This window comes from Melopsittacus undulatus, chromosome 6 (assembly GCF_012275295.1).
Source record: "Melopsittacus undulatus isolate bMelUnd1 chromosome 6, bMelUnd1.mat.Z, whole genome shotgun sequence".
In the NCBI taxonomy this organism is placed as follows: Eukaryota; Metazoa; Chordata; class Aves; order Psittaciformes; family Psittaculidae; genus Melopsittacus; species Melopsittacus undulatus.
The window spans coordinates 31,683,439-31,708,133 of NC_047532.1; the positions used below are offsets into that span (position 1 = coordinate 31,683,439).

The 24,695-nt window shown below is 38.1% G+C and overlaps 1 protein-coding gene across 2 annotated transcripts in view; it reads left to right on the forward strand.

Annotated features, from left to right (window-relative positions):
* Positions 1 to 24,695, forward strand: part of RASA2 (RAS p21 protein activator 2) — a 68,280-nt gene that overhangs the window by 20,746 nt on the left and 22,839 nt on the right. Inside the window, exons 1-5 of one of the 2 annotated variants that reach the window (XM_034063527.1) lie at positions 1,153 to 1,266; positions 7,714 to 7,819; positions 13,705 to 13,808; positions 14,837 to 14,931; positions 17,288 to 17,364. In XM_034063527.1, coding sequence (XP_033919418.1) covers positions 1,206 to 1,266; positions 7,714 to 7,819; positions 13,705 to 13,808; positions 14,837 to 14,931; positions 17,288 to 17,364 — 443 coding nt within the window. In that variant the 5' untranslated portion in view covers positions 1,153 to 1,205. Of the gene's footprint in view, positions 1 to 1,152; positions 1,267 to 7,713; positions 7,820 to 13,704; positions 13,809 to 14,836; positions 14,932 to 17,287; positions 17,365 to 24,695 lie in introns of those variants that run through there. The other variant, XM_005147036.4, reaches the window with a different exon arrangement.

Genomic DNA, 24,695 nt, shown 5'->3' on the forward strand with positions numbered 1-24,695 from the left:
GAGGATGAGGAAGGAGCCTCACCCTTGCTGAAGGAGCACTAGGGGAGAAGTTGAATGCAGGGAGACACAGCAGTGCCTGATGGTCAAATTATATGGCTTGATGCCATATCATAGTAGCAATGGCAAGATTTGTGTAGAGAAATATAAAATGGTCAGAGCAGAGGACTTCAGTAAGACACAAATTACTTGGTTCTGGCCTGGAACTTTTCAAGCTTCCCTTCAACAGAAGGACAGACTGAAGAGGGCTTTCTAAGTATAAAGAAGCCTATTCCTCTGCTGCTTTTTAAAACAGCTTTAGCACTACCCATGGTTTAGGGTACATCAGTCATTAAAGGCTGGCTGATGTACCCTCAGCATGCACCTGAGTGTCACTGAGATGGACATGGCACTTGCAGCTGACGGCTGGGGGGATTATGCAGATCTAGGAAAGACCCGCCACTGATGTGGGTGGGACTGGGACAAACTCCACATGTAGGCAAGATCTCCCAGAGTTTCACGTTAGGATCTTCAGGAAATGTTGATATAAAACGTGATGCAAAAGCCCTTTAATGAGGGCCGTCGGCTGCTGCTTTATCTATGCCACCTTCGGGTGTCTTGGCACTTCCCACTGTGGTGCAGAGGCAGCCCTGGAAGCTGAACCACTTGTTTTATGGCATTTCTTGTGTGGCTGAGCAGACAACCTGAACAAGGGACAGCAGTGGAGGTTCAGCAGAAGCCATGGCGTGCCTTTCACAGAGACAGGCACTCAGCATGCCAGAAATCAAAGCAACCGGCCTTGTCACTCGTTTCAGCCGTTTAATGCGATGAATATGGCAAATACAAGTTTTTGTTGTGCCTCGCTGCCAGAGCCCCTCTGCCCTGCAAGAGACACACAGAAGGGGCAGTCAGGGGCAGCTGCGGAAGCGGCCGAGCGCACCATGGACGCAGTGAACCGGTGACAGAACACTAAGACCCCTCTGCCCCGCCGGAACACCGCCGCAGCAAGGGCGGAACGGCAGCGCAAAGGCCTGCTGGGAGCCGGGCACCACCGCGCATGCGCACCACCTCCCCACGCTGCGCTCCGGTGCCGTTGTGCCCCCCGAGGGCGGCGGCCGGTGGGGGCGGAGTGGTAGTTGCGGCGCGGGGTGGCTCGCGGGCGTGTGGCGGGGCAGGCCGCTCCCTTTCCCCCCGGCGCATTGCACTGCGCAGGCGGCGGCGCTGGCGCGATGGCGGCCGGGGACGGCGGCGACGAGGTGCGGGTGCTGCAGAACCTTCGGGGGAAGATTTGTAAGTGCGGTGCCGTGGTGGGTTGTGGTAGGGCTAGACTGAGCGAGCGCCTGGGGCTGTTGCGCTCAGGTGCCCGCTCTTGCTGTGGCTCCGCGGCGCGGGCCGCCGCCGCTCCCTCTCCCTCCCTTCTGTGAGGCGGGCGCCTGGGGGCGCGAAGGGGGCAGCAGCTCCTCACGGCGGTGCTCCTCGGGCCACACGATGAGGAGAGGGAGCCTCGCGGGGGGCCGGGCCGAGCTCTGGCGGCGCCGGGATGGGGTTTTGTGGCGGGCGCGGCCGGCACTTGCTGGAGGGGCCGGGCCGGGGTCTGCGCGGCGCAGCAACGGGCGGGCGGGAGGTGTGGAGCAGGAGTGAGGGATGGATGAAGGGATGTGGCGGGGCCGTTGGAGCCCCGGAGTGGCTGGGAAGCATCCGTTGCTCCGAGGTTTTCCTTGAGCGCGCAGAAGTGCCCCCTCCCGCCCGAACCTCGGGCATCGGAGTGTGTTTGTCAAGCAGAAATTGCGAAATTATTGATGTGCAGGAAGTTGGTGGTAGAGGGCTGTTCTGGAAACGGTCATTAATGCTTCTGTTTCTTTGTGTAGCGTGTGTGCGAGTGAGGGAGAGAGGCTGGTGGCTTTATTTTGGTGGTTAGGAAGTGCTGACTAAAAATGCCTATGCGTTCAGTAACGTGGGAAACCGAAGGATGAGCTGGGTAGGAGAGGCCGGGGAGGAAAACAGATAGCTTCGTGCGGCTCGGGTCGGGAGGACTTCAAAGCGAGTAGGAGAAACAGGATGTGCAGTGGCTTCCTGAAGGGGTATCGAAATACATTCATACAATTCAGATGCAACCCATTTATTTCCTTTCTCACACAGCCGATCGACTTTTTTGAGAATGAAGTGAGGCCTCTTGAATTGAGCATGGTGCTGTGATTGAGAACCGGTTGTGAAAATCTGATGAAGGATTAGGTTTGGTGGAGGAATGGAGTCATGTTCACTTAAACATCATCATGCAGTATAGACTTGAATATGTCTTCAATAAATAGAAGACTAGGTCATGAGAACAGGAGACATAAGGTATAGCTGGAGGTGCTGGCACTCCATAGCCATAGAGTTATTGCTGGCTGAGTAGACAAGACTAAGCATACGGAGATCTTGTGTTGTTAGCAGTTATCACAGAAATAGTATGTCAGCTTACAGTTAAAAGGGATACAGTTAGTTTTGGGGCTGAGGCATTAATTCCTGAAACTGATTTACTTGACACCATTCTGCTTCCTAACTTTTATCACAAGGTTTTTGTGTTTTTTTCCAACACTGGACAACACAACTTTTCTGTGTTCTGTTGTACTTGAACCTGATAAAAGTTTTCCATTAAACGTTAAAAAACAATCCAAAATGTCTCAAGACTTAAGTTGAAAATAGTTTTATTGTCCCATTCAAGTGATCTGCATTGGGTCTGAAGTTGTATTGTAACTTCAAATATTTGGTTACCTGGCAAAAGTAATTCCTAGGGAATCCATAAAAGCTTGGTTGCCAAAGATGGACCTGTAAGAACTGCAGGAGCCTGTTTGGAAATTGAGTGGAAGTAATAGCTGCAATAAAAGATATATCTTGAAACAGTGTGAAAATCGCTATGTAAACCTATTTGTTTCTTCTAACAAAACAAAAACACTGTTTACAAAAATAAGATGAAATTTAAATATGCTGTGGAAGTTTGTGAACCTTCCAGTCCCTAGATGCATTTTGGCTTCTTTGCACAGCTAATACTGTTTTAAATTTTGCTTCTTGCTAGTATATTACTAAAGCATTTTTTTAGGAGAAAGCACTCTGAATGAGCAATATAAATAAATGTAATATGTAATCCCTCTAGATCTGGAGGGATTGGCAGTAGCAGACCTCACTTTAGAAAGTTGATGTTCATAATCTGTAAGAATTCCTTGTAACATGTATCTTAAAAGGGGGAATACATTTTGGTGCCAAAGCTTTGCTTCCATTTAAACTGCTACAAGACTCTTGACACTGACAATTTTGTATATGTTTCATGACAGTGTGGTAGTTTTAACCAAGTAATGTCAGTTCTGCAATTCTACATGTATAGAAAACACCATCTGCAGTGAGTTCTTTTTTATACTATTGTTTTACAATACACAAATAGATGATATGATCTAAAGTTAGCAATATTATACAAATATCACAACAGATATAGAATTGAGGCATATACTTAAAGGTGGTGGAAAAAAAGAGAAGGGACATCTTTGCAATCCGTGGCATTCTGTTTCATGAGATACCAGTGTTTGCATCCAGTCTCCTGCCTCTGGTTTTCAAGCAAGAGGTAAGGTGAGCTGGTCTTAACAGTGCAAGACCTTGTCATTCTATTAATTTTTTTTTTTTTAAATGCGATATTACACTTTAGCAGATTTCCACCAGAAATCTACTGAAGGTCTGTCTGTAATTAGTAACAACTCTCTTGGATTGGTGGCTCTGCATTTTGCATCATAGTGATGACAGAATCACTTTACAAAGGTATGTGGATATCATGTAGTTTTGACCATAGCTTATAGTGTAGTGTTTTAAACTGTGTAATTATCTTATGCTTTCATTTCATGATATCCAGTAGTACAGTTTTAGGTGATGTTAGTTGCTTTGATTTTTGGTGTGTTAACTGAAACTTGTCTTAGTGGAGCACTTCGAAAATGTCTCTTGTGTCCTAGAACTCATTTGGCAAAATTCAGGATGTGTTCATTTTTACACTTCTTGCCCTGAGTTGTTAATGCTACTTGGTTCTCTCTGATTATTCTGCAGTCCTGGAGTGGATTTAATTGTTGCTGTATAAAGTTTAGTCCTATGAATTTAGTATTTTGTGTGCATAAACATATTCTAAATTTCTTTGTTCTCAGTACCTATCAGAAGATGTACATTAGTTGTGCACTTTGACTTGACAGAGCATATTGTGAATAGCATTTCCCTATCCCACCTCCTGCTTTAGCTTATGCACTGTTTAACAGTGAACAAGCTTGAACTTGATGTTTTTGTGTAGTATCTACATTTAACAGATGATGTGCAGGCAAGGGAATTTTACAGAGCTGTTGAATTTGGTAGGTTTGCTGTTGGTAACAACTCTGTATAATATTTAAGTAATGTGGAGTTTGAATTTATTAGATGTTGTACGGCTAAATTCCTGTTGCTTTAACACTTGAGGTTTTTAGCACTGAACTTTTCCCTTTTGCTTGGGCTTAATCTAACCTCGTTTTGAAGTGAGGCTTTGCATAGAGAAACTAAACAATATTTTCTAAATATTTTTAAATCCAAACATATACCTGTAATTGGCCAAAGTGAAGGTTTTTTTTTTTTAATTAGATTTTTTTTTAATTATTTTTTGGTATTTTCCCTGAAGTAGCTGAGTGGCAATAAAGAAAGCTTAAAAGTCAAGTAGCTAACAGCAATTGTAAGCTTCTGTCTTTAAAAAATAAAAAGTTTAATGTTTGTTTAGTGATGCATTTCAGGGTTCCCTGATGGATTAGGCTACTGCACATGTCATGTGAGACTAATATCTGGTTTAAGTTAGTCCCATGACAGAAAATGGTGAATTTATATGGTCAACACATAATAAATAAATCTTTTATCGCTACTGTTTCATCACTTGCACATTTCACCATTTGAACTGCAGGTTTGGGCATTACACTATATGGTTTTAAATGACAGCCACTGTGAAGAGCCTTGAAATATAAGTCCATAGTTAGATCTGAAATTGGTTTAATTTCTCCTCCAAACAGTATTGTTTGGTTTATAGATATACTACCTATACTTTCTAAACAAACCCTTGGAAAATACTGGTATACATTTTCGAATATGCTTCTCATGCTTCTTACCTTTTTCCTTTGCATCCTTTGGACAGTGAAACATGTTGTCTTCAGAACTGCATACTTGATAAATACACTGAAAATCTAAACATTCCAGCAGATGACTGCTGTTGGTTATATATCATTTTTGTGTGGGCATTGTAGCCATAGGTTTTTGAGAAAAAGTAACCAAAGTGTAACCAAAGACTTGTGTGTGATATCTGGGAGTTGTTTCCTGCCCCTTTTTTAATTTTTAAGGAAATAATCTTGGAAGAGTCGTAGCACTGTATGGCTGAAAAGTCACAATCGCAGGTGGGTATCAAGAGGTGTTTGAAAAGATGTGGAATCTCATGATCACCAGATAAGTGCTCTGAGATTATTTTTAACTCAATTGTGGGAATCATCTCCTCCAGCTCTCAAAAACGTCAATAAATTTGTCTGTGCCTTAAACACTTGGGCTACAAAATAAAGTTTTTTATCGCATTAGAAAACCAAAACTTATCTTCTTACTATTTCCTTGGATGGAAAATTTCTTTTAATACTGCAGGATTTCAGTGTAGTAGACTTAAAAATTGTGATATATGTAGGAATATTTGATTTTTACTCTTTTAAGAAAACATGAAATGAAAATTATAATTTCCTTTCAAAGTCCACTGTACAGTGCCTTTACAGTGCCAACTAAGTAATGTTATATTTTGAATATTTTTGGTAAAAAACAGATGGTGAAGCTACAGAGTATTAACTAAAAATAAGGATTCTTATTGGGAACAACTGACATACAGTTCATGCTTGTTAGTTACCAACTACAGTATATCAAGCTCTCTGAAGATTACTAGCCTCTTTCATGAATTTATTTCTGTTTTCTTTCATAAGTTTTATTAAAATAGCTGCCTTTTTATAATTTTTTTTTCTTAAGGCAATGTTCAGTCATTGATGCTATTCTTGGTTCTTCTGTAGTATCTCAAGGGTAATTTTGAGTTTAGTCTCTTCGGAGTCTAGTGGCATTAAAAACTGGTTCTGTTCATGACTCTCAGTCTGTCAATGTTAAGTGTGATATTTAAGAAGTAATATGTGTACTTCCTCCTCTCCCACACCCAAGTTGATGAAAAGCTCATTGATGCTTCTGAAAGCACAAGTTTTAACTGTGGAAGTTATTGAAAAGTCTGTTCACGCTTTCCATCACTGTACATATCCCTGACCTTGAAAACATCATGCATGAAGTTCAGTCTCTCTTCCTGTTAAACTGTCACGTTTACAGCTCTGATACCATTGTGGTAGCCTTTCCAATAACCAGACATTACTGACTTAACTTTCAAGGCTGTAATAATCTATTTAGTAAAGAGGGAGAAAACAAAGTTCTGGTTTTACGCATTAACAGGATAGATGATAAAGCTTATTCCACAGTTCTTCATATCGGCAATTTTTTAAAAAGAAGCTTGTGTATGATGGTTCGCATCTAGTTTCAGGCTGTGGTCTTTGAAAGTTGGGGTGATGCATTATTCAGGCATGATAAGTAATTAAAACTCAATACTTCGATATAGTCCTTATTGTATTTTAATACCTTCTGTAAAATTTAGATTGCCATTTCATTGGGAAAGGTATTTCTACTAGCAAGTAAGAATGAATGCTACTGTAAAAGATCGTGGTTAAGACCTAATAGAAAATACAATTCTGATTGCCTGTGTTTAAGATAACAAAGTGCAGCTGGGACAGAGAGTGACTACTCAGTGATTAGGAGCCTCTCATGAGAGAGTGCCAGAAAAAGCTTGTCTTGTTTCTTTTAGCAGAATAGATGATGAAGAGGGTCTGTCTGCTCTCTTCAGAGAAATTCAGAGGGGAAGGAAACACCCGGAGACAGGGGATGAGGGACGGACACACAACTAACTGTTTAGGCTAAAGGCCAGTGTTGCCATAAATAAGTACAGGTGTCTGTGACATTCAGATTTTGGAAGAGCTTTTCAGTTTGAGCACTGGGATCTGGTTTTTGCTGTATCTACACAGAAGTAACCATTTCCGGAAAGGGCTGCCTTATGTCTGGTGTGTGTTATTACAGTGGTCTGGACTCAATACCCAGCAAATCTTTGTACTCCTGTGTTGACAGTCATCCTGTCTCATTAGAAACTTCGTTTTCTACTTCTTCTTATCCACGTTGCATTTAGTCAGTGGGTGATTTTTTTTCCCCCACTATGTAATAAAGACTATGGATAAGTTCTTATTAATCAGCTTCCTTTAGCCAAAATATTTGCAGAGAAAATACCAAGTGAACAATAGCTTAGCTGGATCATGTCTTGGTATTATGACCTAATGCCGTATCACCTCAGGCTGCAAGCTTCTTGGATTTAGCAAGCTACACAGGGTCAAGCCCAGATGAGACCTCTCAAGGGAAAGTGCAGGTGCTGCAGGAAGTGGTGTTCATGAGTCAGTGTGCTGTCCTCTTCCTGTCGACTCTCCTTCCATGTGAGGCTGGGTGTAGCAATTTCTGTATGCTGTTGGATCTTAGGAATTGAAAGTTAATGTAGAAATGCATGCTAATTGAATGGGAAAGTTAATTTTGGACACACTGTAAAATTCTTGTGGCTAATACTGTGTGGGTTCCCCCACCCCCAAATATTTACAGTAGTTTTTTTATTTACAGATGATGCCAAACACTTGGTACCCAACAAAATGAGAGACTTTTTCTGTACCATAAACTTGGACCAAGAAGAAGTTTTCCGTACACAAGTAGTTGAAAAATCTTTAAGGTAAGCTTAACTTTTAAGTGGAGATGATAAGCAAGGCTGCCTCAGTTCAGGATAAAAACAAGATATGTATCAACATGCATGAGCTTTTGCTTGTACCACAAAAGAATGAGAGTTGACTTGTGGCAACTACTCAGAAATGTTACAGCAAGTGTAAATTATGACAGTAGTTGAAAGGAGACAAAACCGAGGCTTGTGAGTAGTACAGTGCTTTTAAAAAGATGCATGCTAAAACTTATTTCACTATTACTGCATCCTGTTCTACCGAGCAGCGTAACATTCTTTTTCTTGCCAAGTTGTTTTCAAGGGAAAGATACTTGGTTGCTCTTCATGCCATATCCTTCTTCTGACATACAGTTGGTCTGCATTGGTGGAATTCTACTTCTAGTGTCTGTCTTGTAAAACCTGTTTCTAGAATAAAGGAACCAGATCTTTTCCATGTATTACAGTTGTGTGTGCTGTGGGATTTCCCTCTGAATAGGCCTCATTCTCTCCTGAAATTCTTGTTTTGGGAACTATAACCAATACTGACACAGAATGTCTTGCTTTGTCTTGTGAGCTGTACCTAGCTGTAGGTTCTGCTGCTATCTTACAGCCTTAAGTGGTCAAAGAAGTCATAACATAGCTGCAGTGGGTGCTTTCATGTCTCAGAATTCTTCAGTTCACTGGTGACCCACGCTGAAGCATCGTTGCAACTGCATTGTTCAGAGTATCTGAGTGACAGTTTCAGTTATTGGGAGGAGACATTAAATCTTCCTCTTTAAATCCAGAAACCCTGTTCAAACTCTTAAAAAATTTCCCTGTTTCCAGGGGTTTTCTTAGTGCTTTTTCTTTGAGCTGTCTCACTAGGCGTTTCCAGGTGAGGAGCAGTGTACTGCTCATGTGGCAAATTCGAATAGGGAATTTTACTTTTTCAGAACGTTGTTTTAAGTGCCTTCTTAGGCTTCTGTATGAAAAGCAAGCACCATGTACATGCAATCAGGATACAACTACTTTGCTCATACTCCCAATTTGTAATTGCTGTAGTCAGATCCAAAAACCTAATGCAAAAATCAGATACAAAATCTAAGTGGCTGCAGTTAAGATTGAGTTTGTTTTGGTAATCAACTGAGTAATCCTTCAGAGAAAAATGTTAAAAAGGCTGTATTGACAAAGCAAATAGTTAAAATTTCCCCTTTGAGTAGACAGTAGTTGGATGGGTAGAAGGGAACCCAGTGTATCATTTAAAAAGGACTTTGCCACCAGATTTTTGACATGTTAATAACTGAAACCCTAAAAGTTACTACTGTGCTTGGAAACAATACCTGTGTTGTGGTATAAACCCAGTCTGCCACAGAGTTTCTACCCCCCCCCGGCTCTCGTTGAATTGAAAAAAATGGAACTCCCAAGGATTGACATAAGAACAGTCCAGTAACTAAGGTATAACACAAACCACTACTGCTGCCACCAATAATAATAATGATAAGGGAAATAGCTGAAACGAGCCCAACCGAGAAGAGCGTGCCCTTCTGGGTAACTCCCAGTTACCTCCCAGGCATGACATGCTGTGGTATGGAATACCTCTTTGGCTAGTTTGGGTCAGGTGTCCTGTCTCTGCTTCCTCCCGGCTTCCCCTCCTCCCTGGTAGAGCATGAGACTCACAAAGTCCTGTGGCCAGTCTAAACATTTGAGCAGTAACTAAAAACGTTGGTTCTTATCAGCTCTGTTCCCAGACTGAAAGTCAAAAACACAGCACTGCACCAGCTACTAAGAAGGAGAAAAAAATTACTGCTGCTGCTAAACCCAGGACAACCTGTTACATTTAATATTTGTTCAATGTTTATGCAGACATTATTATGTTCTATTTAAGAGTTGTATACTTCAATCACCTGATAATAGAAGAAACAATTGCATAGTAAAACATTTGATATCATAACAAATTGATATTTGATTTGGCATCAAAACTTTTAAAAATAGTACCAAAGTTTTAACTGAAACTTGATTAAAAGAAAACAATGCCATTAATACTTTACAGAGGAAGAAAAATTTCACGATAAAAACCCAACAGATTTGGGGGGATGTCTGAAGTGATACACATACGTCAGCCTCAAATTGAAAATTTTTCAGGTGGTATGAAATTAATAGTTCTAGAGTTGAAAACATTTTATTAGGAGTCAGAGGTCAGTGTTCTGGATGACTCCTTGCCTGTAGGTGCCTTGCTGTCTTCACTCACTGCATAGTGAGCTCCATATGTCTCCATTAAGTTAGATTCACGGCATGCATAGGGTTCCATACAAACCGATGAAATGAAATGTAATAAAACAAGTCATCGTCTATTAGCAGCAACCAGATTGGGTGCTTATATTCGATTACTAGTGTGTATGCAGTTACAAAGGCTGGCACCTGTTCCAGAAACTTAATTATACCATCTTGTTGCTTATTAATGTGTTCAACTGGAATACTGTACTAACCTGGAGGTACTGGAAGGGAAAATGAAAGCTATAATCTCTTATTAGTTTGAGAACTTGATAAATTGCTTTTCAGCAAGATACAGTACAGTATAATTTTAGTCATAAATACAACTTTGAATTTAATTGTTTTGTCTTACATTATTTGCTTTCATTTTCTGACACACATAATTCACAGTCTGTTTTTGTCACTGCATTCTGGGTTGCAAATTTATACTGGCTGTAATCTAAATTGTATCCTATGAATATCCATTAGTTAAACATCTGTGGAAATAATTATCACTAGAATCAAAATGATGTTTGACTACAGTGACTTAAAACTAATGAAGAAATGTATTTTCAAAATGTGCAAGTAGGACTTGGCTTCCACCAGCACTGGGACTATTGTTTCAGTGCAGATGTGAAACAAATGACTTTTCAAAGTTAGAAAAACATGAATTAATACTGAAGTGAAAGAAGGATATTTTGACTAATGACTCAAGAAATATTTCCTGACACATTGTGGGATTTCTGTGGGTTCTGAAGAAAAAAAATTTTTTTTTTACCCTTGGAAAATTTAAAGAACAGCTGTGAGGCTCCTGAAATTTCCATGGTCAGATATGAGGAACTAGGGAGGGGTTGTGGTGTGTGTGTTCCATTTTTTATTATTATTATAATTATAATTATTATTATTTATTAAACTAAATTCAGTTTCTTTTTTTTTTCAAACAGAACTTTATGTGAAAGCAAGGTCATAGCAAACTTCTTTTGTTGATGCAACTGTTGCATTTATCAAATGACAGATCTAAGGGCATTGTTCAGTTTCTGTCATAGAAGTGCCAGTTTAACAAGAAAAGGAAGAACAAGAAGCATGTCACACATTTAAATTTAACCTCCTGTATTACTGTAATCCAGTTCTTCCTGAATGACAGTCTGGTTTTCCTTTGAATTAGCACTATCTTCTAATTTTGTATCCGTCACAGTCTTTAAAGTTCTTGCATCAAAGTCACAAATGAAAGTATTAAACTGACTGAATCCCTGAGGAACAGGTTGAGTAAGTTCTCCATTTTAATTATTCCTTGTTGGTATAACATATTGTACTCCTTCATCCAGTTCTGTATCCACCTTAAAATTTTTTATAAATTGTATTCTCCACCTTAAATTTTCTCTCTGTGCCTGGTATTTGCTAACGAATAATCAACAACTGATTCATAAGGCAGTGGTGTTAATCTAGATAAGGAAAAATGTGTCAATGTGAATAAAGCAATGCATTATATTTTGGTTATACTTTTGCTACTGACCTGCTCCTTGTTGCCAAATCTGAGGCTTCATATGGTGTTGAGGTTAAAATGATTGCTAGTGGCTGATCACTCTTTGGGGGGGGATGGAATATAGTGGTGAAATTAGCTCACTTTAGCGATAGGATCTAGCTGCTAAATAGGTTTTTGGAAGTCTCTGCTAGTAGTCTCCAACCCAGACTGTATATCTGATTATAATAGGATGAATAGAGTTACATAGCCACAACAAGAACAGGGACTTAACACTGAGCAATACGCAATTGCTGATGTACATTGTAGCCTAGTGTTCTTCTTAGGATGTTTGACACGCTGAATTAGTAGCAGTCTCCTTGATACCAGTGCCAGTTAGTTCACCCACAGTTCACTCTTTTTGCTGTAGTATCTCTTTACACTGGTGCAACAAATAGTATAGCTATTAAAGGAACCATAGCACAGAATTGACCTAAGTTTAAAATAATCCTTTGTTTCATCTTTTTTGGTCCAAGTTGTGTTAATACAATTAAAATGAGTGGCAAAGGTAATAAGGAAATTGAGGCTGTTTAGGGCTGCACTGCTGCTAGAGGTAGCACTCATGAATTTATACCTTCAGTGCTGATGCTGGCAAGAACCCAGCTCTCCAAATCAAAGCTGAATTTGTCAGCTTTGAAATAATAATACAAAAAATAAAAGCAGGGAGCTGAAAAAACACAATCAAATTTTTCATCTGGGAATTCCCAAGTTACTTCACAGTGTTGTGCAAAAGCTGATTTGTCTGCTTTGAAACCTAAGGTAAAAGGTCGGTGTTTGAACAAAAGAACAATTTCACTTGTGAAATTCCTCATAATGAATTCCTGAAGTTAAACTTCCTGTTTCTCAATACCAGTTCTAGAAATTTGGAATACCAGATTTTTCACCTGTGTCCTTTTCCACTTTTAAAGCTAGTTATCAGCTCCTCACTTATTTTTAACTTATTACCATAGGTCCTTAGGCATTTGGGGCTTTTTTTGTAACTGTTTGGAGGGAAGAGATTAGGGATGATATCTTATTTGTCCTGATATCCGGTTAGGTAGGCAATAATATGAACTGATAGTTCCAAACATAAGCATGTTTGTATTAGTTTAATAAAGTATTATAACAATACAATGTCAGAAATGGAATTTACTGGGAAACAAAAAAAAAAAAAAGCCAAAACCCAAATCCCAAATCTGTGTCTTGGTTTGGTAGAACTGTCATCACAACACTTTTCTGTAGAAATAAAGTGGAAGTTAAAATTAATTTTGTGAAGCTGAACACCTTTTCCTGATGATGTTAATGCATTGTAATTGAAAGTATTTTAAGTCTTTAAGAATCCAGTAGTTCCAAAATAACAGTGTTGGTGTGGCTTTTGTGGATGTACTTGATTTTCAGAATTCACAGCTTGCAGTCACAGAAATAAGTGGTTTTGTTTGAAATGCAGCGTTCTGACTACTGCCTATGATCACATCAATAAGTATTCCTGAAGTACAATGAAAACATAAATTCCTTGAGTGAAGATACTAACTCGCTGTGTGAAATTTGTCTAGCATAGGCGTATTTTTGGGGTCTAAAAAGATCCAGAGCCTTTTTTTATGTAAAGGGCTATGCAGATGGAGATTAATACTTATTTTTTCCACTTTTCTGTTTTATAATTCCTAATGCTTCTTTTTACAGGTCTGAATCTTTGGTCATCAAATTTGACAGAGAAGTTAGAGCTAAACAAATGTCAGTTAGTGAAGTAATTAATAAGTCATGTGTCTAAGTAATTTAATCATGTACTGAATGAAAAGGAAACCTAAAACTTATGAGGGTCTCAGGAAGTCATTTGTGGTGGTAGAGAATCAGAATAATTTCAAGACAGAAAAATAGAATTGAAATTTCAGAGGAAATGGCACTTTCTTTGTATGTGCTCTGTGCTCTGATTTTTTTTTTTTTTGGTTATTTTTTCCTCCATTTTGAATATATGTAGGGCATTCTCAGGAAGTTTTAGCTTGTGGTGTCATTTTATGTTATTGTAATGAAATGGTTGTGGATGGCTTTGATGATAGGTAAGTATACTGCTGAAGGCCAGGATCTGGGATTGCAGTAAAAATGCAGCATTTTACTGTTCATCTTCTGTGTAAATTACATAAAGTGTTTTTCTATTTTAACTTTCAGTCTTTCTTTTCAGCCCTTATTTTGGGGAAGAGTTTTACTTTGAGATTCCAAGAACATTCCAGTGGTTGTCATTCTACATTTATGATAAAAGTGTTTTACAAAAAGACCTGCGTATAGGTAAGTTCTGGAATACTGCCTACATATTTTATAACATTTTCTTATATTCAGTATCATTATCTATAGTAGTAAGGATACAATTATTGAAGTGATGCATTTTTCAAAATAGTTTATAGTGCTCTTAAATTAAATGTTCCTTTAATGTTTGAAAAGCAGGATTTTTTTATTTCCTTGCTTTATTCTATTATACTGAAATACATTTATTTTTTTAGGCTAATTGGACAATTATATTCTTAAAATTATACCCTTAATACATTTTTAAAAATATATATTTTTTCTTCACTTCTGTTTCAGTGGAATGTTTGCATGATTGTCACTACCTGTAGGACTTTAGAGAGTAAATTGTGGAATAATTCCACAGTAATTGCAGTTGTGGAGAAATTCTATTTATGGATTTTACTTTTATTCTCTCAGTGCAACCTGACTTACAAAGCATTTTGCAGCAACTTATGTAGTTTAGGTGAAAAATTAGAGGAGGTTGATTTTTCCTCTTCCCCCTCACCCCACCATAATGGGTCTGTTGCAGCTGCTGTGTGGATATTGTTGCTGTTAAGGTCTAACAGTCTGCTGTGGAAGTAGTCTTCATATTACTTGAATTGAGGAAGGAAATAATTTGCACCAGGATGCCAGATAATTTAGTATAATGATAGCTTTCCAAAGAGCAATCAGAAGCGTAAAAGGCATCTACTTCCAGTTTTTCTATTTAAACTTTCTTCAGCACGATTACTGTTCTCTCACATCTTTATTGTGTTATTTCCAGCTACAAGCATGCTCTTTATTTTACCTAATCTTGTTATTAGTGATGTGCAAGATAACACATGGTAATTACCTTAATTGGGCTTTATATAAAGTATTTTTATGCCTTACTTATGCTTCATGTTCCTTGCTTCCTTAAGCTTTTCATGCAGCATTATTAGCTTAAAAAAGTTTAAAAGTTTTACAAAAAGTCAGTCTTCAAATCCATTTAAATATTTGTCCTATTTAGATGAATGTGATTATGCTTGTCTGTCCCGGCTCCCTTCCCCTAGGTAAAGTGTCAATCAGAAAAGAAGATTTATGCAAATACACAGGAAAAGAGAACTGGTTTATGCTTCAACCTGTTGATTCTAATTCAGAAGTTCAGGTAACTATTAAATTGCACATTTATATTTTAAAAAATTAGAGAAGTGCATGTAGTGATAGAAGTTTCTCATGAGCTGTAGCAGGTAGATGTTAGCATTTGTGTAATTCTTATGAGAATGTTTTTCAGCTTGATTATGCATGATGCATATTCTACACTTCTAAATGGGCTTATGATACTTAAAACTGGCAGAAGACTTGAAGCAGCTGCTGAGGAAATGTCATAACAGTATTTTGATGTCTAAAATCTTTTCAAGAGGAGCTATTTACTTGAGACAGGTGAATAATTAGGAAACTACTGAATCTTTTTGCGGTTGTTAGTTTGGGGTTATCTGAAATAATGACAGATTATATGACTTAAAATGCTTAAGGTCACGAAAAATGGACGTGCTTGTGCTGTGCTCATTTTACTTTGAAATACTTTCTGCCTTCAGTATCAAATAACTTGCACATGGGAGTTTTAATTTGGTCTGTGGCTCAAGTTCTGGCAGGATTGTTCCAATAATACCTAAAAGTGAAATGGCTCTAGAATTTGCAGCAATTCTTTTTGATTTGAGGAAGAAAACAGAATACAACATTATTGAGAATCTCTCTGAATATTCTAGAAAGTCCATTCCACATATAAACTGAGCAAATACTTACTTGGAGCCATGTTACTGTAGTCAGCATGGTGCTGAATTTTGAACAAACTACATCTACATATATTTTTAATGAGCAGTAAAATAACTGTTTTACTCCTGCTGATCAGTGTAGAGCACCCAATTTATGTTTTGTTTGGTTTGGGTTTTTTTTAAAGCAAAAGGTTGATGTTTAGGCCATTCACAAGGTCTGCCTACTAAAAGTAGTTAAGTCAGCAATTACAATAAATACTGCTAATGTCTTTTCATTTGTTATTCAAGAACTTTGCCTTGTAAGGCTGTTGGCATGCTTCTCAGTATCCTGTTTTTATCCTGTAAATCTATTTTTGTAATCGAGTTTCTCTGCTTGACAAATACTTTCTTAATGTACCTGTGTTCCGATCCATGTAGTAACAGTTTGCAAAACACTTGGCAGGCATCCCAAAATAGTTATGTTTAAAACTTCCTTATAAAAGAAACTTGATTTCTCCTCCCATGTGACGTACAGATTAAGAAACACAGCCCTTGCCCCAGGGGATTTACAATAAAGACATTGCAGTTTTATGTGAAAATATAGGTGCTATAGAAATGTGTGCAAGGTCAGCTAAGTGTTTTACTTCCATTTTAGTGCTGTACAGCAAAACTGCAGTTCAGATTGTAGCTTGCTTCCTTTGCCATATTCTAAAATTACTTTCCAGGTCCCTTCCTTAAGAATCATAATAGTGGTCAGACCAGTGTCATCTGATGTTCCCTTTAGCAAACAGACAAATGGACAGATTACGAGAATACGAAAGAGAACATGGTTTAGAGGAAAGACTTTGTCAGTATCTGGTTACCTAAATTGTTAAACCTAGCACAAATTGCCATGCACTGAAAGGAGTAGCAGTATTGCTCAGGCAGTATATGTTTGTTGTAAGGGTACCGTACCTAATTTTGGTAATTTCAAGAAAATTCCATATCATGGTTTGGAATTTGTGAATTGTTTTATTGAGAGGGTACAATAGGCTGGCCCTTGCCAAGTTCTGAAGCTGATCCATACTCTGCCATCATTTATGGATTCTTTTTCTTCTACATCTTCCTATATTAGAAAAAGAGAAGGAGGAAGCCTGGTTTAACAGTTACTGCCACTTTTTCCTTTCCTATGTGTTTCCTGTTCCATGAATATATCAGCAGACTTTGTGAGATAGTTGAAAGCTGCACTGGGGTGCATAGTAAATCGCTAAATAATCTTCAGTCTGGTGCAATGGACAGGATTTCACAGCTGGATATTAAATGTTGGTTGTTATGGCTACTGCATACTATTGTGCTTTTCAGAATAAATCCAACTGCCTTCAGAGCCCAGGGTCATACTAGACCTTTCTCCTGAAATGCTTATAAGTTCACTCACTATTGCTCAAGTGTTCATCCCATGCTTGGAACAAAAAGTAAGAGGGACTTTTGCTCTTGGTGCTTTTTCATGCTGGAAGAAACATTTTTTTTGTGTATGTGTGTTAAATCTGTGGAGGCTTGTCCAACTCATGCACTGTCAGCAGCTGAGGATAATGCTTCTCTTTAATCATTCTCAAAGTTCAAATGCATTCATCTTACTCTTACTGCAGGATATGTGCTTTAGAATGGATATTTGCTTGAAGTGGTTATATCGGAATTACCTTAAATAGCTTCTAACTGTTAACTACGTTATTGCTCTAATTACTACCTTTAAAATAAAGGCTTTTAAAACTACTTTTGTATCTTTTTTTTCAGGGAAAAGTTCACCTTGAACTAAAACTGAATGAGCTGATAACAGATAATGGATCTGTGTGCCAGCAACTAGTAGTACAGTAAGAAAATACATTAATCCTTGAATATTTAGTTGTTTATTAAAACACTGTGTAATTTGTCTCCTAGTACTAATATAATTTTTCTTTTTATGGCTTTCCTTTGAGCCTACCTGCTGAGGGAATGGCTATATGCTTATGCAACTCATGCAGAAGTTGTTCGCAACTGCACATCTCCCTTCCAAAGCACTCATTAGCACTCAGTGTGACTATCTGTTCTCATTTAATTGAGTGTCTTGTAATTCCAGTTGAATTTGGTCTGCTGCGAAAGCTAGGAATACCCACTGCATCTGGCAGCCAGAACTTCCAGTACTCTGCTTACTGACAGGATTAAGCTAGTGATGGTGATGTTTGGAACAAAGTGAAACTTTTCATAGTAACGTTTTGGTTTTGTGTGTGAAAATCCAGTTTTAATTTTGCTTCAGGATTATTTTCTCATGGTTAACCATAATAAAGAATGTTTACTGAAAAAGAAAGTATGGGAGTTGCTGTTCTAGAGAAGTGTAAGGTTGCCACATTTTAGTAAAATTCTTTAGCAGCAAGCTGGAGAGTTTTCACTACCAAACTTAATTTTGAATCCAAAGTGTAAAGGCATTACACTATGTCAAAGATCCTCATAGAAACAGTAATTTTTCTCGTGTATGTTTTTTCAAAAAAGACAAATTTCACCAACATTAAAGAAAAAGCTTGGAATGACACATATCAGAATTTACTAACTAGTCCATTCTCTTGTATTATTCTTCTTAGAGCTGTGTTTGATAATGATCCTTTGTGATGGCTTTGGGAATCTGAATATACAGGTTATAGATGTTAGTTATAGCAGACCAGAATTCCACATGTACTGGTAATTCTTTTAATTCATTGTCAAACAATGTATTGAAGGCCAGAAAATGGTAAGAAGGTAACGCAAATACAGCTGCACAAAAATGTTGACATTCTCATTAAAAGTTTGTATGATAAGGGAATACTAGAGGATACCAGCTTCTCTAGAGACTAATTGTATACTTTATTCTTGAAAAAGTCTGACAGCCTGCTAAGTCACTTGCTTCTGGGAGTCTCTTTGCTATCATTGAAGAGACCAGTGGAAACCAATGACTTGCAGAGACTCAGTGAAATTGACAGCATTCTCTTGTGACTCTTCTTTACATTCTCAGCATGATTAAGGTTCAGGAGAACAAGCCAGTCTTACTGCAGTTTTTTATTTGCAGTGTTTCAGAAGGACACAAAGATGTTTCTGTACTTGTCTCCAAAGAGGTTGTGGGATAGATCCTGTGAAGGGTATGGACAAGGGGGTTATAATGACTTAAGGGAAAATTAAGATTAAAAATTCCAAAGGTATTAAGATTCTTTAATTTTGCTTTCCAACAGTGTTCATTAACTTTTATTTATACAGAAAGTGAGGATTTCTACTTTTTTAATCTTCTCTGAGAATTTAGTATGAAAGAATGGGTTGTATTGTGAAACTAAGAGGGGAAATGGTGTGTGGTCTTCCATTTCTCCTAGTGACTTCATGTTCAGATCGGCTCCAGGGAGCAGGGGTAGACCGTTACACATTAGATTTTGCTAATGTAATTTTTGTTACGAAGTTTACATTAAGTTGTTTCCTGTTTTAGTCAGCTCTCTAAACCAAGATGAGTAGCTTAGTTGTAGCAAAACCTAGCAAAATAATCTTTCTGCTTTTCTGTTACTTTGTATGAAAAGGGAAGCCAGTTCTGTGATAGAATTCAGCCAGTGAAACTGGTAGTGCTTTAGTGACTGTAGGCTGGTAATTCAGCTAAGATGTGCTTGAAGTCAATGTATATTTGTAACTTAAAGATAGTTCTGAAAATGTTTCCACTTGTATAGTAGGTGGCAGCTTGGTTCATTGGGAGTCCTGCTGTTCTTATTTTTGTACCTGACTTATTTTGTATCCGACAGAATGAGAAAAGCTTTTCTCTTGTGCTACCAAAAGCTGACTGAAGTTTTATGATCTTGTGATTTATTTCCAGCTTAACTTTTTGATAGATATGTTAGAGGGTTTTTTTCTATTTTATTTTATTTATATAGTCATGCACTCTAGTCCAAGTTAATTTTTAGTTTTATTTTTTTAACTTATTTTTAAAACATGTTTAGGAAAAGTTTCTTTAAAAAGTTACTGTTGCAGATAGCAGTTTTGAGTAGGAAGTGGGTTACTCACCGTGCCCTCTCTTAGGATCTCTTCTCATGATGGAGATAAATGATCGAAAGGAAGCCAGGGTTCTCTCGTGATTGCTACGCTCACCCACTCATTGCCACGTGGGAGAGGATTGTACGTTAAACGCTGCAGTATTACATCAGTACCTTTGTCTTCATCTGAGATTATGAAATGCACTAGAGTTCTTCAAACTAAAAGTGTTTAGTAGTATTTTTCACACATGCTGATAAGCCTCAAAATGATTCACTGTATAAGTAATATATTGTACATAAATACAGTTTTGGATGTACATGTGAGTATGAGAAATAAGAAATCTCTCACTGCTATAGTATTGTAGAAATGAATGTGAGGGGATTTTTAAGACCCTTTTGATCTTAAAAAATGAGGAATTTACAGAAAATACAAGTGAGGTTCCTTAGCAGAAAATTTAAGCTTTTTAGGAGTCTGCTTATTTTGTAGATTTCTAAGGATAATTAGTAAGCAATGCACTCACTGCTGTGTTGCTCGTCACCAGGCCCTGAGAATTAGTTGTACCTGTAACCCCTTTAACAAAGCTGAAAGATGGGAAGTTGCAGAGCTGTGACTGAGTAAAGAAAGACAAAGAGTAGGCATAGATGTATATTTCTGTCCCTGCCTCTTCTCAGTCTATCCAAAACTGAAAAAGTATTGTCCAAAGAAAAAAAAGTTGTGAAAAAAAGAATTCTTCATATGGGCTGTAATACTTCCCTTTCAGAACCATGTTTTACTTCCTGTCCAAATTAATAATGTCTCAATAGAATGAGGCAGGGAGACCTTTAAACCTTCACCAGTTAAGTTTTATGTAGGATAAGAAATTCCTAGATACCTGTGCTGGCTTCCATGCCTAAGTAAGTTTCTAATGGATTTCTACAATATGTATTCCCTGAGAGTTCAGAAGTTCTACAAAGATAAAATACAGTAGCTGTGACTTTCACAACAGAAGATTAAGTGACCAATTTCCTGAAGTTTGGCCTTTGTGAAGCCAGCTAGGCCTTTCAGGTTGTGTAAGAGTTCTAAAAACACAATACTGAAGAACATTTTTCCATGGAGAAAGTCAGCTTTAAGGCTCACACTCACTCTTTTTTTTGAAATACGAGCATAAAGTTAATCTTCCTTTGGTGAGGTGCTGTGTTAGAGACTACTTACAGTGGGCTAAACCCTGTTTTTACACATTATTTTTTATTAATTGGAAACCTGTTAAATTTCCTGCAGATGCACTCACATACTGTTTCCAAGTTACAATGTTGTCTTGTCTCTGGAGCTAGTTGTTTCCCTTTCTAATGTGTGAATGAGGAGGGGAAAGAGATAATGCAAGAGATTTACTGCTGAGTCAGTGTGGGCTCTTTTATTCAAAACCACAGCAGCATGTATAGTAGCACATTTCAAAAACAGGCGCTTACAGCTCTTTTTTGTGGGAATTGGTAAAAACAAGTTTGTGTGACTATTGTTTTCATATTTGCTGCTGCTGAAGCAGATGAACGGTTTCTTGCCAAATTAGGCTGTTAGATGGTACTACTTGTCTGCTCCATGTTTAATACGACTTCAGCTCTTAAAGAAACAGTTTTATGTATTTACAGTGGGAATACTTGAAAGCCAGAAATGACTGCAGCTAGATCTGGTCTCTACTTACTTTTCTAAATTAATTATACACTGTACTATCTTAAATTGACCTGTCAGTTTGTTACTGTTCTGCTTATACTTCATCTGCAAATCCTAATGGCCGCAGTTACTTAGTTTCTGTGCTTGGAGGACTTCAGTTGATTTGACTGGTAGAGGTCAAGTCCCTCAGTCATCAAGGGGGTTTATTGCAGGCTGTGTCAGTTTAAGGACTTCCATCTTACGAGCTGAATATATGCCAGTTGTATCTGAAAGGCTCATGTTTCCTGTATGAAACTCCTCTTGCAGAACAAACTACTGAGTTGTGAAGCAAGAATTAATGTAAACTGAAGGGTCCCTTACAGTGCGTGGTAACTGATTAGTAGATTGTGAAACAGAAGTTCTTCTCTTAGCTGTTGCTTACACTTTACACAAAGATGTAGTAGTTTAAAATACAGAAAGCTTTTAAGTTCCTGTCTGCTTCTTCGAACTCTATGCATTTATACTTTTTGAATGAAAATTGCTTGTGCCAGCCTAGATATGTGAAACCATTTGTCAAAGCTGAAACATTTACCATATGGTAGAAATATATCTTTTACGGTTGCCAGGTTAGGAATGTATATTTAGTGTTGGTTGGGTTTTGATTGGTTTTCTTTTTTTTTTTTTTTTTATTGATCGAAGTGTTTTGAGTTTTTTTTTGGCGGATTTTTTTGTGTTTCCTTTTGCTGTTGCAGAAGATTGCAGTTCTAGCACTTTGCCTGATTCTTCAGGAAGGACAGCATTCCCCAAGATTTGCTAGCTGGTAGCTTGTTGAGGTGGTACTTTCCCACTTCTGTTAAGTCTACTCTAATTGAGCCACTTCATGCATCTTAACATTTTAAACATGCTTGCTGGAGGCTACTTGTTCAGTAGCATAAAACTATCTGCTGTAATTCAGTCTTGTGTATTGAGCCCCTAGGGAGTAGCAATTCTGTTTGATAGTGCTGAATTGATTTAATGGTATCCTACCTTTAATGGCTACTTGCTTTGCACAGCCTCTGGAGCTTGTGAGATCTTGTGTGCAACTAGGTTAATTCAGGTTGCCAAACTGACTGAAAACTGCCTCAAAACCTAAATAGCTTTCCATAATGTTAGTAAACAGAATCACTGTAGGTCATATATACAAGGCAGGAGTTGTAAGAGAAGGAGGAGAATCCACCGTTTCAGTGCAGTTCAGTTGATTTAGCTGTGCTGTCAGGTAATATGTCTCCAGATAGTAACTGAGGGAGTTAAGGGATGTCTGGCTAGCTTAGAGTGAGAGGTGGAAGGGGAGGAGATGAGAGAAATTTGGAACAAATTCTTGAGCCTGATGGGTCCGAAAAGGAAAGATTTGGGAATGTTTGGTGTTGATGGCCAGGGAAACTGGAGTATTGTTTGTGTTTTGAGATTTTGGAGAAAGTAGTCTGTCTAAGTTAGGTAGACCTTACTTGCTAGCAGCAGAATTGGGGCTTGAGCAGGAGATGAAAAGGGAATGCTAGAGCTGCCTACACAGGGAGACTGACTGGAGTGTGAAATGAGCTTTAAGTGACAGATCTGTATAATGAGTCTGGAGATTCTAATTCTGCTGCAAGGCTGTGTAGTTGTAAGTAAAATGTTTTTCAGCCTGCAGAAAATCACCAGCATTTGTTTGGTGTACGTTGCAGTTAAATTGTAAGAAGATGGGAGGCTGGGACAAGCTGTTTCTGTAACCAAAAGTAGGGCAATGGGATCAGTTTTCGTTGATACGATAATAAATGTTTTCCCACAAGATCATTATGTCAAGTGTGCAGGTCATTCATACAGTGATGAGGGAAGGAATGAGAAACTTCCTACATCAGAAAAGAAACTCCTTTCTGTAGGACTTAAATCTGCTTGCTTTAGAGAAATGCAGGAGCTTGGTGAACGTGGGTCTGTAGGAAGAAAAATTGTCTTGCTCTTGTTAAAATAGTTGAATTCTGTGGAGATAATTTTGACTTGATCCATCTGTTATGAATTTCCTAGGAAATTCAGTTTGAGGCTGACTTAAAGGTATCCTTAACATTCACACCTGAAACCCAAAAGCTCTGGGAGCTGCAGAGGTAGTTTGTTTAGTGACACAAAATTCCTCAAATCAGATACCCCAAAGGACTGAAAAATTAAGACAGTTTAATTTTGTCGCCACTTTTCTATGTCGTGTGTGTTGGAGGAATCGATTAATTCTGATGAAACTGGGCATTTCAAGAACCCATTTAAATGGTGGGTTTGAAATCACTGTAGGATTCATTGTGATTCAAAAATTATTGAAATGCTGAAGGCCACGTGCTTGAAAACTGGAAGAAAAATAACAAATGATTGTGCAGTGGTTCAGCACAAAATGTTCCCTGAACTGGCTAAGACAAAGGGACTTTTTTGGGGGGGAAATACCATCTGGTTTATAATCGTGCATACTCCAAAGAGGGTGGAGTTCTGAAGCAGCACAGGACTGTTAATGTCTCTTGTTTCCCCACTTGTGTTAGAGTTTGCAGCTCTTTTAATGCTGTTTTTCTACATTACAGAAAGCATTTACTTAACAACAGTGTGTAGCTACTGTTACTGCTGTGTAACTTTAACTTGATCTGCGAAACTTCATATTCCACGTGATAGTATTAGAACAACTTACTTGATTACTTATTTAAACTTAGATCAGTAAACTCCATTCTCTCCTTAAGTTACATGTTGTTCAGGCTGGCCTGATTATGATAACCAAACCTTATTTGCATTAATTTGGTTCAGTTCCTGCAATACATTATTAAAAAGGGACAATTTTTAAAAGAGAGAACAGGAATATAATGTTCAGGTCTTGTTTATGAAGTTTTGTAGCCTGCTGGATATTTCTGGACTTGATAGCCACCACAGTGTGCATGGCTGCATTAGAGCATCATTTAAGTAGATGTCTGGTTTGTGCTGTGTAAATGCTTTGCTTTTTTTGTTCTAGTTGGTTTTAGTTAATGGGGCAGATGTGGGCAGTATCTGAAGGTTTGTCAGCTTGCTGACCCAGCTCTGTGTTGCTGTTTTGGTTATCCAAAATGATTGCAAGCTTTCAAAAAAGGTCCAGAAAATGTGTCTGTGCCTCCGTGAGCATTACTTTCTAATCATCCCATGTATCTGTTAAACACCAGCTTCCAACCCACTGTATGAATTATGGAAGAAAACAATTTTTTTAAAAAGGGCTAGTTAACCCTGATAATGTGCTATTGTGAAAGAGTTTGAAAATAAACTTTAAACACTATTTCAAAGGTAAACTGATTTTCTCTTTGTGGCTGAACAGTATGGCTGGAACCTAGATGTGCTAGGGCTATGAAGTAATAGTTTTGGATGTTTGATTTTAAATATAATTTCAGGATAAGACTTTGCATTTCTCAGCTTATTCAACTCAGAATGGAGTTTATCCAAAACAGAACACTCGAATACAAGTTCCAGTAGCTTTCTGTGTGCCTTGAGAAATGAAATTTATAAGTCTGCAGTTTCCCCTAACATAGCAGTTCATTTTACTTATGATTTTGCCATGCAT